Source organism: Martes martes (assembly GCF_963455335.1).
Source record: "Martes martes genome assembly, chromosome: 6".
NCBI classification, from domain to species: domain Eukaryota; kingdom Metazoa; phylum Chordata; class Mammalia; order Carnivora; family Mustelidae; genus Martes; species Martes martes.
In genome coordinates this window covers 127,661,668-127,675,144 of record NC_137893.1, presented here as the reverse complement: position 1 = coordinate 127,675,144, position 13,477 = coordinate 127,661,668, and the positions used below count along the sequence as shown (strand labels likewise).

Sequence of the window (13,477 nt, the reverse complement as noted above, 5' to 3'; positions counted from 1 at the left end):
GAAATGGAGTTCTCTCAAAAAACCCATGAGCTAAAACCCAAAGGTGTTTGAACAGCGCCTGGCACATCCGGCAATGTACGTGCTGTTTCACCATTAGCACAGCCGAGGAATGGAGACCAAGATGGGTCGGCCCTGGTCAGAGGCTTTCCTGCCTTTCACTTCTACTTGCCAAGGGCTGAGCAGTATTTAAACCCAGCAGCTGGGAAGCACTGGGGAAGAGGACCTCATAAGCAGAAGGGAGCCTGGTTTGGGGGCATATCCTTTTGACTTCTTAAGTACACAATGGGTGTTTTTGATGTTAAGTTGCTCTACAACATGCTTTCTTCACCAAAGGTTTATAAATAATTTATTCTTTTTATACAGCTGGGTATTCATTGTATTGTGTGACCTAATTGTTTACTCCAACCCTACTGATGAATGTGTATGCCACTTCCAGGTTTCCATTGTTAGGGAAAACCGGGCATCAATTTAATTGCCTATGTATCTTTGTTCTCATACGTCCTGCAAGAATTCAGTCCTTATGACGAATCCTTATACATGGGATTGCTAGATTCTGTCCAATTTCTCCTCTGAAGGTGAACAAATTTAGACTTCCACCAAACTGAAAGTCAGCATTTCCTGCCACCGTCACTAACGCTGGGCACGGACATCAGGATTTGAAGTTATCAGTTCTTCCTCCTAGTTGGGCTCCATTCATAAGCCAGAAGTTGGAACGTGAAAGTTTTGCTTCAGAGAAGAAGGCATGTGGCCAATAAGGCCTGGAGAAGGCAAAATCCAGGATGGTGTAGTCAGAGCCCTAATTTGAGGAGAACCCAACTGAATTAGTTCCCTGTTTGTAAATTCTAGGAAACAGACAGTATGGGTTGCTGCCAGGATGCCTGTTTTGCCACATTGTCCTGGGCTGGAAGCCCGCTCCCACCAGAGGTAAAGTATTTCATACTTCACGTTCTCTATGAAACAGGAATGAAAACACGTACGTTGTAGGTTTGGACAAAGAAGAAGTAAGTTAAAACTCCCTTAGTATTAAGTTAATCACCAAAGCTTACGTGTGATACAACGTCAAGTTCAGAAATAGGCAGAAGTAGGTAACGTCATTAGGAATACGCATCTCTGATGGAGGAGTGAGAAGATGGACACCAAGTTCAGACAATGGCAGCCTGGGGGGGGGGTACAGGGAGGACAACGTTTGTCATATTCGAGCTCCTCTCCAGGTACAGTCGTGCAGGCGCTCCTTACTCTCCAAACTCTACAGAAGCTGTGTGCCCCTGTGCGTTATACCCTCACGAGAAAGACTGAACGTCCCCTGAGAAACTTCAGGAGTGAAGAATGAGGCGAACATTTCAAATGTGTTAAGAAATATTAGTTTTATTTAACCAGTTTTCACAGCTGAATATTTATTCTATAAAAACTTTACAGATTGTACAGTTTATTATATATATAGTTCAAACTACGGAACGAAAAAGTAGGTCCCACAGATGCAAAAATACTGCACCAACCAATCCAGGGTAAAGGCAGATTTACACACTGTACAGCTCTCCACGTGGCCGGGAGGTGGTCGGTTCTAAGTATAAACTTCCAAACTGTACAAAAATAAGGTTTTGATTTTATTTCATTCTTCATACATTCAATATGATTGCAAGCTCAGAAGCCTAACTAATAATAGGCGTCTGTAATTGGGAATTAGTCCCCACTCCTGAAAGGAATGTGAATGTCTATTTACACAGGGCACTCTTGGACACCACACTGTACTCCGCATCGTGCGTAGACATGAGAGCAGAGACCAGGAACATGGAACATTGAATATAAGGTAGTTCTTTTTTTTTTCTTTTTAAAGGAGTTTCTGCATTTAATAGTGTGCCAAAAGAATTTTAACTTATTAAATAAAATATATTCTAAGTGAACCTAAAAATTACACTTTATAAACATAAAAATACTTTTTTTTTGGTGTAATACATCAGTCGTATCTGCAGATAGAAAACCAAAACTGTATATAAAGTAGTATTTCTCACCCAGCAACAAGAAGCACTTATGTAGTTATTTTTTCAAAAGGGTCAGAAAAACTCTTTAAACTCCACTAAGACTAACTTATAACTTAGATATTCATACTCAAGCTATTCAGTGATTCACTAATACTGTAAAACAAGCTTTCTTCCGGAAAGACAGTGGTTTCTTGGTGTTAACTGGGGACTTATTAAAAAGGAAGAATCAATGGATTTTCCAGCATGAATCCTAAGCGTACTTTAGTTGAGGGGTATGTTCGTCAGCGGGTTTTTCATCAAAATACTTATTCTACTAGATAAATTTCACTTTTGACTTGGGACATTTCATCTCTGAGGTATCTGTACCTTTCTGGAGACAAAGGCACGTCTCAGATCTTTCTGTCTCTCTGAATGGGGCAGGAGAGAGGAGGCTGGCTAATACCTCTTTAGATTCTGTGTTCTAGAAGGAAAAAAAATCAGGAAAACAAACATTATTCCAGACCTCTCTGCCACCCAAAACCAGCAAAACACACTTCGCTTCTTTTTTATACAGTACTAGCTAAAGATAACAAAAATTAGAGCTTTGAAGAGCAGTCTAGAGCTCCATTATACTTTTATACTTGTGTGTATATTAAGTATAAAATAATGACGTTTGGACAAAGGAGCTTTATAGTTATTTATTTTAAAGTTACAGTACTTAAAAACTCCTTGATAATAAATAGCCTGGAAGTCGCAAGTCCTGCTTCCAAGCGTGCGCTAAGAGTGAACTTGCGTCAGGCTGTGAGGAGGGAGGAGGGCAACCTGGCGCACCGATGTCCCGCTCTAGAGTTCCCGTGTCCCCAGCAGCCACCGCCCATCAGAACTCGTCGATCTTCCGCTGCAGGTACTTCAGCATGGAGTCCATGCCCTGCGCCGAGCCCCAGATCTTCTTCAGCACCTCGCACTCCCGCTCGTTGGCCTGCTCCAGCTCCAGCTTCATGTTACAGCGCACGAGGGCCTTCGACTCTTCCAGCACCTGCACCGGACGAGCAGCAGCGGGTTAGCAAGGATGCGCGTCCGTAAGCACCAGCCCACCTGTCCCCAGAGTCACGGAGGCAGCTATCCACCTTGAGGAATTCCCTGTTGAAATCAGGCTACAGACACTCCGTCATGACACCCGTCAGGCCCGAGACAGGGCTGTGCTGTGTGCACACTGGGTATCGGGCGGATTCTCAACCGCTCAGCCGCTGAGCTGTCTCAGGAGAGCCGTGCTGCTTGCAGGCCCCACCCCCCGCTCCCCCCACCCCTTACCCCCACCACCCAGACGGACTGCCCGGCCCGGGCCGTGCTGCTGCTGCTGGAGGCCAGCATGGCCCCAGCACTGGGCACGGACCCTTGGGATGCTCCGTGAAAACTCTAGGACCACCCGCCGAGGGATTTTCTAACCAGGCTTTAATCTTCATCAGGAGGGCGGTTCTGACAGGGAGAGTCTAGATGGGAGTCATGTCAGTTAATAATACTCAGTGACACTCATCTTCTAATTTGCTAAATGCAATTCTGATACTGGACTGAATGTTATCCAGCACATTTGTCAAACGGAAGCTTAATATCCACTGTGGGGGCCTGGTGGGGGGCAAACATAACTTACAGGAAAGAGCTTTGGAAACAGGAAAGAACTATACAGATGGTTCTGGTAAAGTTTTACAGGACACTGTGAAATACGTAAATCTCTGAAATGTATTCCTTTCACTCTCAGGCTTCTGCAGCCGAGAGGATGAGGTGAGCCTGTCCGGAGTGGTGGCGCCAGTGTTAGCGCCGCAGCATTTCACATGCAGGTGGCTGAGCCGGGAGCAGAGGAGGACGACACCGGAAATACTGCCACACGGGTGAGCTCTCTGGAAGAAAGGCCACGGGGGGAGAAAGGTAATATATGTAAGAGAATGAATTCCACCTACAACTGGGTTACAGGAGGCAAGCTCCTTGATGCGAACCATGACTTCTTGGGTGAAGGTCCCAGGCCAAAACACCTGGGAGACCAGGCCTTTGCCGCACGCCTCTTGTGCCGTCAGCTTCCGTCCACTGAGCAACATTTCATTCGCCTGAAAGGAAGAAGAGTTGATACTGGTATGAGATGTGAGGCGGAGGCAGGCAGAAAAGACCCAACTTGAAAATTCATCTAAAAAATTTCAAATCGAGGACGGGTGTGGGAATGTGCGGGCCCCACTGGGGACTCGCTGGGCTTCCTCCAGGCTTCCAGCTAATGGGCAATGTTCTGGAGCCTGTGCACGAAGAAGAAACCCAAGAAGGCACAATCAGTTATGCAGATGAGAAGTAACACACTGACTGGGAATTAAAAAAAAAAGTAATGCAGAATCACGGGGGCATAACCAAGCAATCTCACTTAGAGAAGGTCTACTTGTTGTGAGCTTGAAGTTCCTGGCATGTCCCTCTCCAGTTGCCGCTGCCTCCCCAGTGGCAGCCATTCCCACATGTGAAGTCACTCAGTACCCAAAACAGTATCCTGGGAAACTGAGGCATAAGCAAAGCTAGACAATTTGCAGTTTTAGGGATCCAAATCAGTCATAGAATTGCTACTCAAGATTTTCTCTGAGAGTCCAATGGTGAGTTCTTCTCCATATATACAGAAAATGTTCTTTTTTTTTTTTTTTTTTAAGATTTTGTTTATTTATTTGACAGACAGAGATCACAAGTAGGCAGAGAGGCAGGCAGAGAGAGAGGGGGAAGCAGGCTCTCCAGTGAGCAGAGAGCCCGATGCGGGGCTCGATCCCAGGACCCTGGGATCATGACCTGAGCCGAAGGCAGAGGCTTATCCCACTGAGCCACCCAGGCGCCCCTACAGACAATGTTCTAAGGACAGTGACTGTTTCTGCTCAAGTATAACTCAGAAGGCCACATTTTACCACTTGGACATTAAAGTAAGAAACTATTCAGAATCTGAAGGCATCCAAAATGAGCACTACTGTAGTCTCCTTAGAAGGGTCTGACTATAGTTACTTCAAATGAGTCACTGGAGGAAATTAACACTTTTGTTCAAGTATATATGCGTGTGTGTGTGTATGTATATACATGGACCTGACTTTAACTTTGTCTTGGATTCCATATCACTTAAGGTCTCAACACTATGTGCACAGAGTTTAGCTCATTCAAATCACAGGCTCATAGATACCAAAATAGGGAGAAAACCCATCTCACAAGGAAACTTCGTGCCGTTCTGAGGTGACGATTTCCTGTCTGCAGTTTACCTTGCTAACCTTCCTGAAGACTCTGATGGTCATGGTGAAGACTTGACCATAATTTACTGCTACTCAGGTAAAGCACACTCTTAGAGGAGAACTCCCTCTTCCTAGAGGTAAACTACTGTTAAGAAAAGCCTCCCATAAATGCATCGAGATGTTTACTGTACATGAAACGCACAGCGTGGACGACACCCAAGGAAGAAGAGCTGGCAAAGGAAATGTCTGCCTGACTTGCCGTCCTCCCATCACAGGCAGAGGATGGAGAACAGGGTGGAGAGCTGGGTCCCCACAAGAAGGACTAAAGTCCTTCACACTCATGATTTATTTTGGCGCCAATGTGGACCTGTTACTTGTGTCAAGTCTTGGACAAAGTCACAAATGTTTGAAGAGTTCAGAGATGTTCTATTTGAAAACCCCCATACTGAACATCCTCTTCTCAGTGAAAAGAAGGTCTAAAATAAACAATGCGCTCAAAGGCCTGACTTCATCTTACTAATAGCTGTTAAGATCGTTCTTGAGAGGACGGACCTAACTGTGATGAGAGAGGGTGACAGGAGTGCTGACAGAAGGGCCTGGTGGAAAGTGCTCTAGTTTTCCTAGTTTGTGCATCTCTCACGCTCAACACACAGCAGACCACACCACAAGGACATCATTTAAGTGAAGATGAAGTATGTTTTCAAGACCAGCTTGAACCACAGGGTCTTAGCTCGAGTTGTGGATGCGAACATGTGTCTGTGAAGAGTGTGGTGTGGGGAAGAGCAAGTCTCCTCCATGTGTTCCCTCTCCAGCCCCTCTGTGGGCCTGTCCCCCCATCCTGTCACTTCTCTCAATGTTACTCTTTGCCCTCTGGAGGTAGAACAGGGCCCTACCATGGTTCTCTTCCTTCCTTCTCCCTTTCCATGATTCCCACATAGCTGCGCTAGCCAACTGGGCCATCAGAGTAGTCTCCCGCCATGCGGTGACCTGTCATTGCCACTGTGTTGTCCTTTCAGAGCTGGGCTAACTTTGTGGCTGTAGTCCCTGGAGAGTCTTTCCCAACTTAGTCTTCTCTACTCCTGATGGCTGGATGTGCAGGACAACAAAGGACAATTCAGGCTTCACCCAAGAGCATGGAAGTGGGACTGACTCAAGGTTGTTAAGACTCCTCATGTAGGTACAGGAAGTGAGTTGGTTTAAATGATAGTCAACAGATAACACCGTAAGATTAGTAAAATTAAATACACTCAGTTTGAATGAGCATGTTCTCATATGCTCCATTTCCAGTAGTTTTTAAAAGATTTACTTATTTGACAGAGAGAGGGGGAACACAAGCAGGGGGAGTGGGAGAGAGAGAAGCAGGCTTTCTGCGGAGCAGGGAGCCTGATGCAGAGCTTGATCCCGGGGCCCTGGGATCATGACCTGAGACGAAAGCAGATGCTTAGTGATGGAGCCACCCAGGTGCCCCTATTTCCAGTAGTTTTAACATGAGAGGTTTCTAACTTGTACCCAAAAAACAGATTTGCAAAGATATGGTCATTGGAAATTTATAGGCTGCCATTTTGTTCCAAGATGGTCAACCGTTTTTAAAGTTATAGTGTAACTATCTAGACAAGTGAGAAATGCCAGAGAAAAGTAGAGTCTTCTTTCAGCCCAAAAGACCACATTAAGAGGTGTGGTGAGGAAACCTGACCAGCCTGGGTGGGAGGGTTTGGGGAGAGAGCGCACACACAAGCAGAGGGAGGGAGAAGCAGGCTCCTCGCTGAGGAAGGAGCCCAATGGGGGACTCAATCCCAGGATCCTGGGATTATGACCTGAGGCCCAAGGCAGACGCTGAACCTCTGACCCACCCAGGCGCCCCGGGTTGGGGAGCTTTGAACCTCGTGGAGGCAGCGGCTCTGCCACTTGCTTCCTCAGGTCAGGCTCTCACTCCCAAATCTAGGGTAGCCTTGCCTCAGGCTGCCCCAACGGAAGCTCATGCACACCAGAAGCTCCCCAAGGGGACTTGGCACCTGGGGCGTCACTTCCAAGGAGCGCTGTCACAGCATGCCTCCCCCAGCACATTCACTCTCTTTCTGCAGACAGGTTTTAGTCCAGCGCTCTGCACTTTCTGAGTCGACTTTAACCTCTCTGCTCTTGCTTCAGGGCACGGTTTCCTGGCCAGGCGCCGACGACAGCCTGGACTGGAGAGCTCTGGTGAGGCGGCTGGCCTGCGATGGGTGGGAGGCCGACGGGCACCCAGCCCGCCTCCACGGTGACAGCCGGGTCTCTAGGCTGCAGCGTGGGCCTGCGGGGAGGGGGAGGCAGGACACGGCACCCCGGGGGAGAAGAATAAGCAGGAACTGATGTGTTTTCAAGAGCTGCCCGGTGAGGGACGACGCGCCCGCCGGACGAGCAGCCGTTCCTGTCGTCATGGCTTCCCACTCTTCAGCGCTCTGAGCGCGACGGGCTCAGGGGCAGCGTCTGGCCCAAGCACTCCCATTTCAGGATGTCTTTGCCCCAGATGGGCTTGGATGTCCATTTGCCCCAGTCTGCTCTTCCCAGGTATCTGTGTCAACATCCGACCTCCCCTCGGACCGGTCACTTCAGTCCCCTCTAGAGTCACTTCAGTCCCCTCAGGCTGCACGGAGAAGGCTTTCACTGATGGCAAGGAGTCTCCGCTCCCAGAATGGCGAGTGGCTGTTAGGAAGCAATCTGTTTTACGGCAGTAACTCAGCGTGAACTTGAAGGAATTTTCCTGGGAACGACTCTACCACCAGAACCAGGTAGCAGTAACTGCTGGGTGGGTGCGGCGTGGTGCACACAAGACCCAGGACCCAGACGGGGCTCTACCTCTTCATCCGTGACACACGGAACAGCACCCGGGGTGGACACAGACGTGCCGCCTGGACGCCTCGACCCAGGAACACTCGCTGCCCCATTGCCAAGAGCACGGCTCGCGGGGGGCCTCCTGGGAGGGCTCCTCCATGTGGCCACACCCCGCAGAGCAGGCTCTGAATGCAGCGGGACCCACGTATGCCCCAGGGGCTCAGGAGGAGTCGTGCCAGGGCGTTACCACAGCTCACCCTTGCCCTCTGCCCACTCCTGCCTCCTCCCTGCCCCGCCACAGAGGCGGACCCTGTGTCCTGGGTGCCCAAATCCCTCTCAGCCTCTGCTTCCAGAGAAACTAACTTGTCAGGGGTGGGAACGGGAGAGAAAGAGGTTCTGAGATGGCTTTGGGAGCAAGATCACTCCCTCGCTGGCTGGCAGAGAGCACCTCTCACGGGCTGGGGAGTGCCCCGAGCACAGGGCCCAGGTGGTGGTTCAAGTGCAAAACCCCTCACGGATAAGGGCTTGGGGTAACTGCTCTTTGCCGCTGACGCAGGTAGAGGGGCCCTGGGTAGCAAGAAGGCAGAGAGTGCAGACCCACACCCAGGATTTACTAGTGTGAGTCGCCCACCAAGGAGGATCTGCTCTAATGTTAACATCTTCTAGGATACCTTACAAGACCCAAACCGGAAAACTACCATCAACACAGTACTAGGAGTCAAACCACAGACTGCCTGCAAAGTTTGCAAATTTTCCCGAGACAGTCCTTCCTCTGATCCTGAAGTGCATCGGAGAGCCCTGCTCCTGCGCAGCGCGGTCAGCCCCCATCCCCTCCAGTGTGGGGCAGCGCCTAGGTCTTCCAGAGTTCTCTGACCACATGGCACTTGGGCAGGGCCCTGCACTGTGTCTGCAGACCATGCCACAGCCCAGGCTTGTCTGGTGCTCGATCCACACCAGACGGAGGTGATGCCCATAGGGCAGGACTCGGGTGGAGCGATGCCATGTCCCTCTCGCTGCAGCAGGTCAGGTCAGGGGCCAACAATGGGGCCCGTTTCCGGGGACTGTGACCACTCAGTAAGGTGATGCCTGCCAGGCTTCTCTACTGTAAAGTTACTATTTTTCCCACCATAAATAATGCGAGGATGTGAATATCCATTTTCTCTTCATACTTTTACCTGTTAACTTTAAGATCTAGGCAGTTTTTGCCTGTAATGATTACCAGTGGCTAATCCTTCTCTTAAACATCTTTCCCTGGGAAGAGTGGCTCCCCTCAATGTGTATGAAGAGGTGGGTACAAGGGGCCAAGGGGTGGACTGTGCCAGACATGGGGGTGTGCCGCTGAGGTCTGTCCAAGGGAGGTCTTGCTGTCCCAGCTGTTGGGAGAGCAGTCAGCAGCCAGTCTTCAGCTCCTTCGGGGATCGTCCTCTGCTGCAGAGAGGGCGCCCCATCCACGGTCACGGCACTCTTCCTGGGCAGCACACTTGGCGTTGAGGGACACAGAGGAAGCAGCCATTTCAGTCTACTATGGGACAACTGTGACAGGCCACACATGCTCCAGAGCTCCCCACAGGTGGCCCGAGCTTTGGTGAGCCTGTCTTCCTGTCCAGCCCTGCTACCGCTGCCATCCTGCCAATGGGTGTGGATTACTGAGTATTTCTCCACCATGACAAACTCTACCTCAGTGTTGGCTTGTGAAGACCCTAACCCCTGACACCACCTTCTTCAGGGAGTAAGAAATGCAATCTGTGTAACTGCTTGAAAAAAATCAAAAGCTGCAAACACACACTCTTATTATGGATGGATTAAACAGTTAAAAAAAAAAAAAAAGCTCCACAGTGAGATGGGAAGAGTTCTCTTATCCTAACCAACTTAGCTCCTTCATCGCTTTCTCTTAAGAGTGCTGCTCTTAGGTTATTAGGTCAAGGACCTTTTGATGGCACAGTCTGTTGTTTGAGTTACAAACTGGGTATTTACTAATAATGGACATCAGTGTCAATTACGCAGAGAGAGACTGCTCGCTGAGTAAGGTCCTTCTCTAGGAAATGATGCAACCTGGTGTCAATAAATGTTCTATGAACCAAAATATGAAAACCTCCTATGATTTCATGAATTAAGAATACAAGTTAGTGAAGAGAAATGAACTACAAGAGCATCTGAAAGGAAGGTCCCCACAAAATGACAATGACCAAACTGCATTTCTTCAGGAAGTTTTCTAGAGTAATTAAAAAAAAAATAGAGGTACTCACAGATGCTCCTCCCATAATCTTGGGAAACATAACGGTGGAACAGCCATCTGGACTCTGTCCGAAGGTAGTATAGGGTGTTTGAAACCAAGCCTTTTCATTGGCCCAAACCACATCACAAAGAGGCAATATGGAGGCTCCTAGTCCAATGGCTGGGCCATTCACTGCTACAATTATAGGCTTCTTAAACTGAATGAAAGTATTCACGAAGTTTCTAAAATAAAAAAATAAATGGGAAATTACTCAAAACATTGTGTATTTGAGCAACAGAAAAATCTACTCTTATAGATTCACCATACCAAGAGGTAAGCTCTATAAATATCAGTGTAAGCTGAGATTCCTTGAAGGCCTTCTCCTAGAAGCGAGCCATGGTCTTATTTACTGTACGCTGTAAAGGCACGACGATATCCTGGACGCTACGCGAGAGTGGCTACAGGACCTGCATGAAGACTATGGGTCAAGTCCAGTCAGAGGATGCTCCTGGATCTGCAGCTGGCTCTTGGGCTTTAGGACTAATACATTTTTTCTCCACAACTTTTCTTCCCTTTAAGACATAAGGAGCCCAACAAACACTGTGGGCTTCCGATGACTAATCTAGAAGCTTTCGCAAAGAAAACCTGGCACGGGGCCTACCAAGACTGCCTGGTGTTGAGCAAAGACTAGGAGGTTGGGGTTATGACCCATGGGGTCGGGGTCTGCACTTGATATGTGATTTCAGACAACTCTGACTGGGAACACCAGAGATTTCCTGAGTTTGTCCAGAATTAGATGGAAAGACTTGGGGGTATAGAAACAAGAAACTTCCAGGCTGGTTTAAGACTGGAGATCCAAGGAAGCACAGCAAGCAGCAGAGACACCGCCTGTATACCACTGTGTATCCCACTGTGCGCTGTGGATGACGAAGGAGAGCAAGACCAGGGGCAGGGCAGCCCTCACAGAGCATGTGGATCTCAAAACCGAGCCAGCGCTATTTCTGGATTTGTTTTAGAATCAGACTGGGAAAGTAGGCTGCTTTTCAATTTAGGGTAGGTTAGTGCCACACCACACTGAGAATGTGCATCTTTTCCTACCACTAGAGTCTAATTTTGTGTTCAGAGATTGCTGCTTGTTACGATTCAACATGGTGAGGAAAAAGACAAGCATGCACCAACAAAAACAGAAGATAATTCCTTGAAGGCCGTTGGAGTTCTAGCTCAGAATCACCGGACCCCCATCTTTAGTTCCAGAAGGAACAATCTGGTTGCTCGCTACAATTCAGCAATTTCAAAGCCACAGCAAATCTATTCAGATTATCTCTGGAAATCCTGGCTTAACATCTTAAGTGGTCTCCCCATCTCCCCAGACAGGGACACGAGGGATCATATATTTTTCAGAAGGGGCAGGTTAGGGAGGTCTGGGGCGTGTGTGCGTGCATGTGCAAAGAACAGAAGAGAGGATACACGGCAGAACTGGGGAGCTTGCAGGCTGAGCTCCTCGGAGGATTCTCGAAGGCACCCTGCAGCCTGAGCAGACCTCAGCCCAGCCCCCAAGGTCCCCTAAGGTTCCTGGGATCTTTACATTGAGTAAGAACTGACTCATTCAAATGAATGAGTTGCAGTAAGGACTTTCTAAATGAGAGCCTGAGGCGTTGTTAGAAACATCACACTGCGTTTTAATGATACAAAGGGAGCCAAACCACCTTTTAAATAGGTTCTTGAAATAATGCAGACAATTTACACGAAGGTACTTCACTTGTGCCACCTTTTGAGGATATGGGGTCAATGACATGATGGAAATACATTTTCTATGCTCAGTTACTGATGACTCTTGAAAAGGTCTCCATGAGGCAGAGCAGATGTTTTCAAAATCTGTCCCCGGGTGCCCTGGAGTCACCTGCTTTCATCTGCCTCATGGGAAGAGGGGCCCAGGAGAAACCGGGCTGGTGCTAACAGCATCTGGAAACCGTGACTGGGACGGCAGAACAATATGAAAGAAATGAGCAAATCTTGCAGTAAGAGAACGACTTTATAGAGAAACGGTCGAAGGAATCAGTCACTCCACAAGGCAGTGTTCCTTCGCACGTTATAGGTTTGTAGAAAAGAAAAAAAATGTTTTGAAAGTAGATACTGCAAAATCAAAGCCCAGAGAATTGTTTGAAGCTGATTCCTCACCCCCATCACAAGTTAATTTTATTTTTGCCTAGAATAATAAGTTCATCTGAAACCAGTGGCCCCTTCTGGGAGGGGTAGGGATTCACTGGCTCGCTCACAAAGATCATCTTCCCCTTTCAGAGGACACGGCCAAACTTTCGGCTTTGTAAGCAATGAGATGTCAGCGAGGAGCATGGCCTATAGAAAAACTTCTTTCTTTTTCTTTTTTTTAAAACAACAACAACAACAACAAACTTCAAAGAAATGCTTTTTTCTGTTTAGTAGAAACTTTGCAGAGCCACAAAGGCTTGGCCACGCTGTGACCAGAGACAGGGAGGCGGGGGCTGCCTTTGGGCCCTGGGACACTGCTTAGGAGCCTGGCCTTCAAGGAGGGCCAGTCCGTGGCTTTTAGGGGAGTAAAGCAAGTCTATTTCAGAACTTCAAATCAAAGCGCATGGGTGCAACATACCGAATTTAAATTTTAGCTCTCTGGGAGCTGTGTGTGAACTGAGCTATAATAAAGACTGTGGTGGGTATGGCAGGGAAGGAAAGAGGTTTATTTGTCATAAAATGAGTTTAAAAAGACTTCTAATTAAACAAAAGCAAACTTCTAACCATTCTTCTGAAGAATGTTCATTACTTCATGGATATCACCAAAAAAGGAAATCACCTAAGAACAATAGTGTAGGAACTATCTGGAGGAAAATGAGGCCAGAGGGATCTGAAATTTCAATAGCCAGTTCACAACCAGTTTTCAAGGGAGTTCTCCCTTCACTCTGAATGTCTGGCCAGGACTGAATGGGGAGAGGTCAGGTGCTCCTTAGCTTTGCCGTCTCCCCTCATCTCTGCTCCTCTCACTCCATGGGAAAGAAGATGCCTGCCTTCTGCGGGGAGGAGGCTCCCAGTCCTTCAGACACTAAGAGGCAGCGACTGGCTCCCACAGACTTCAAAAGCTTAATGTTATAAACGGATTTACAGTCTTTTTGTTTTTATCACTAATGTGCTGAATGTTTTTCTTACAACGAATCTGCAAACTGGTTATGACCAGCAGTCCTGGTAATGGAATTAGCTGTAGCAGACACCTGATAATCAAACTCAAACCTCAT

At 48.0% G+C, this 13,477-nt stretch overlaps 1 protein-coding gene across 2 annotated transcripts in view; it reads right to left on the bottom strand.

The window, feature by feature from the left end:
• Positions 1-1,341: 1,341 nt before the first annotated feature.
• Positions 1,342-13,477, bottom strand: part of CDYL (chromodomain Y like) — a 181,955-nt gene continuing 169,819 nt past the window's right edge. For both annotated transcript variants that reach the window (XM_080806999.1, XM_080807000.1), the window contains exons 5-7: positions 10,246-10,456; positions 3,914-4,057; positions 1,342-2,994 (exon numbers count right to left, since the gene is read on the bottom strand). In XM_080806999.1, coding sequence (XP_080663125.1) covers positions 2,836-2,994; positions 3,914-4,057; positions 10,246-10,456 — 514 coding nt within the window. In that variant the 3' untranslated portion in view covers positions 1,342-2,835. The remainder of the gene's footprint in view (positions 2,995-3,913; positions 4,058-10,245; positions 10,457-13,477) is intronic.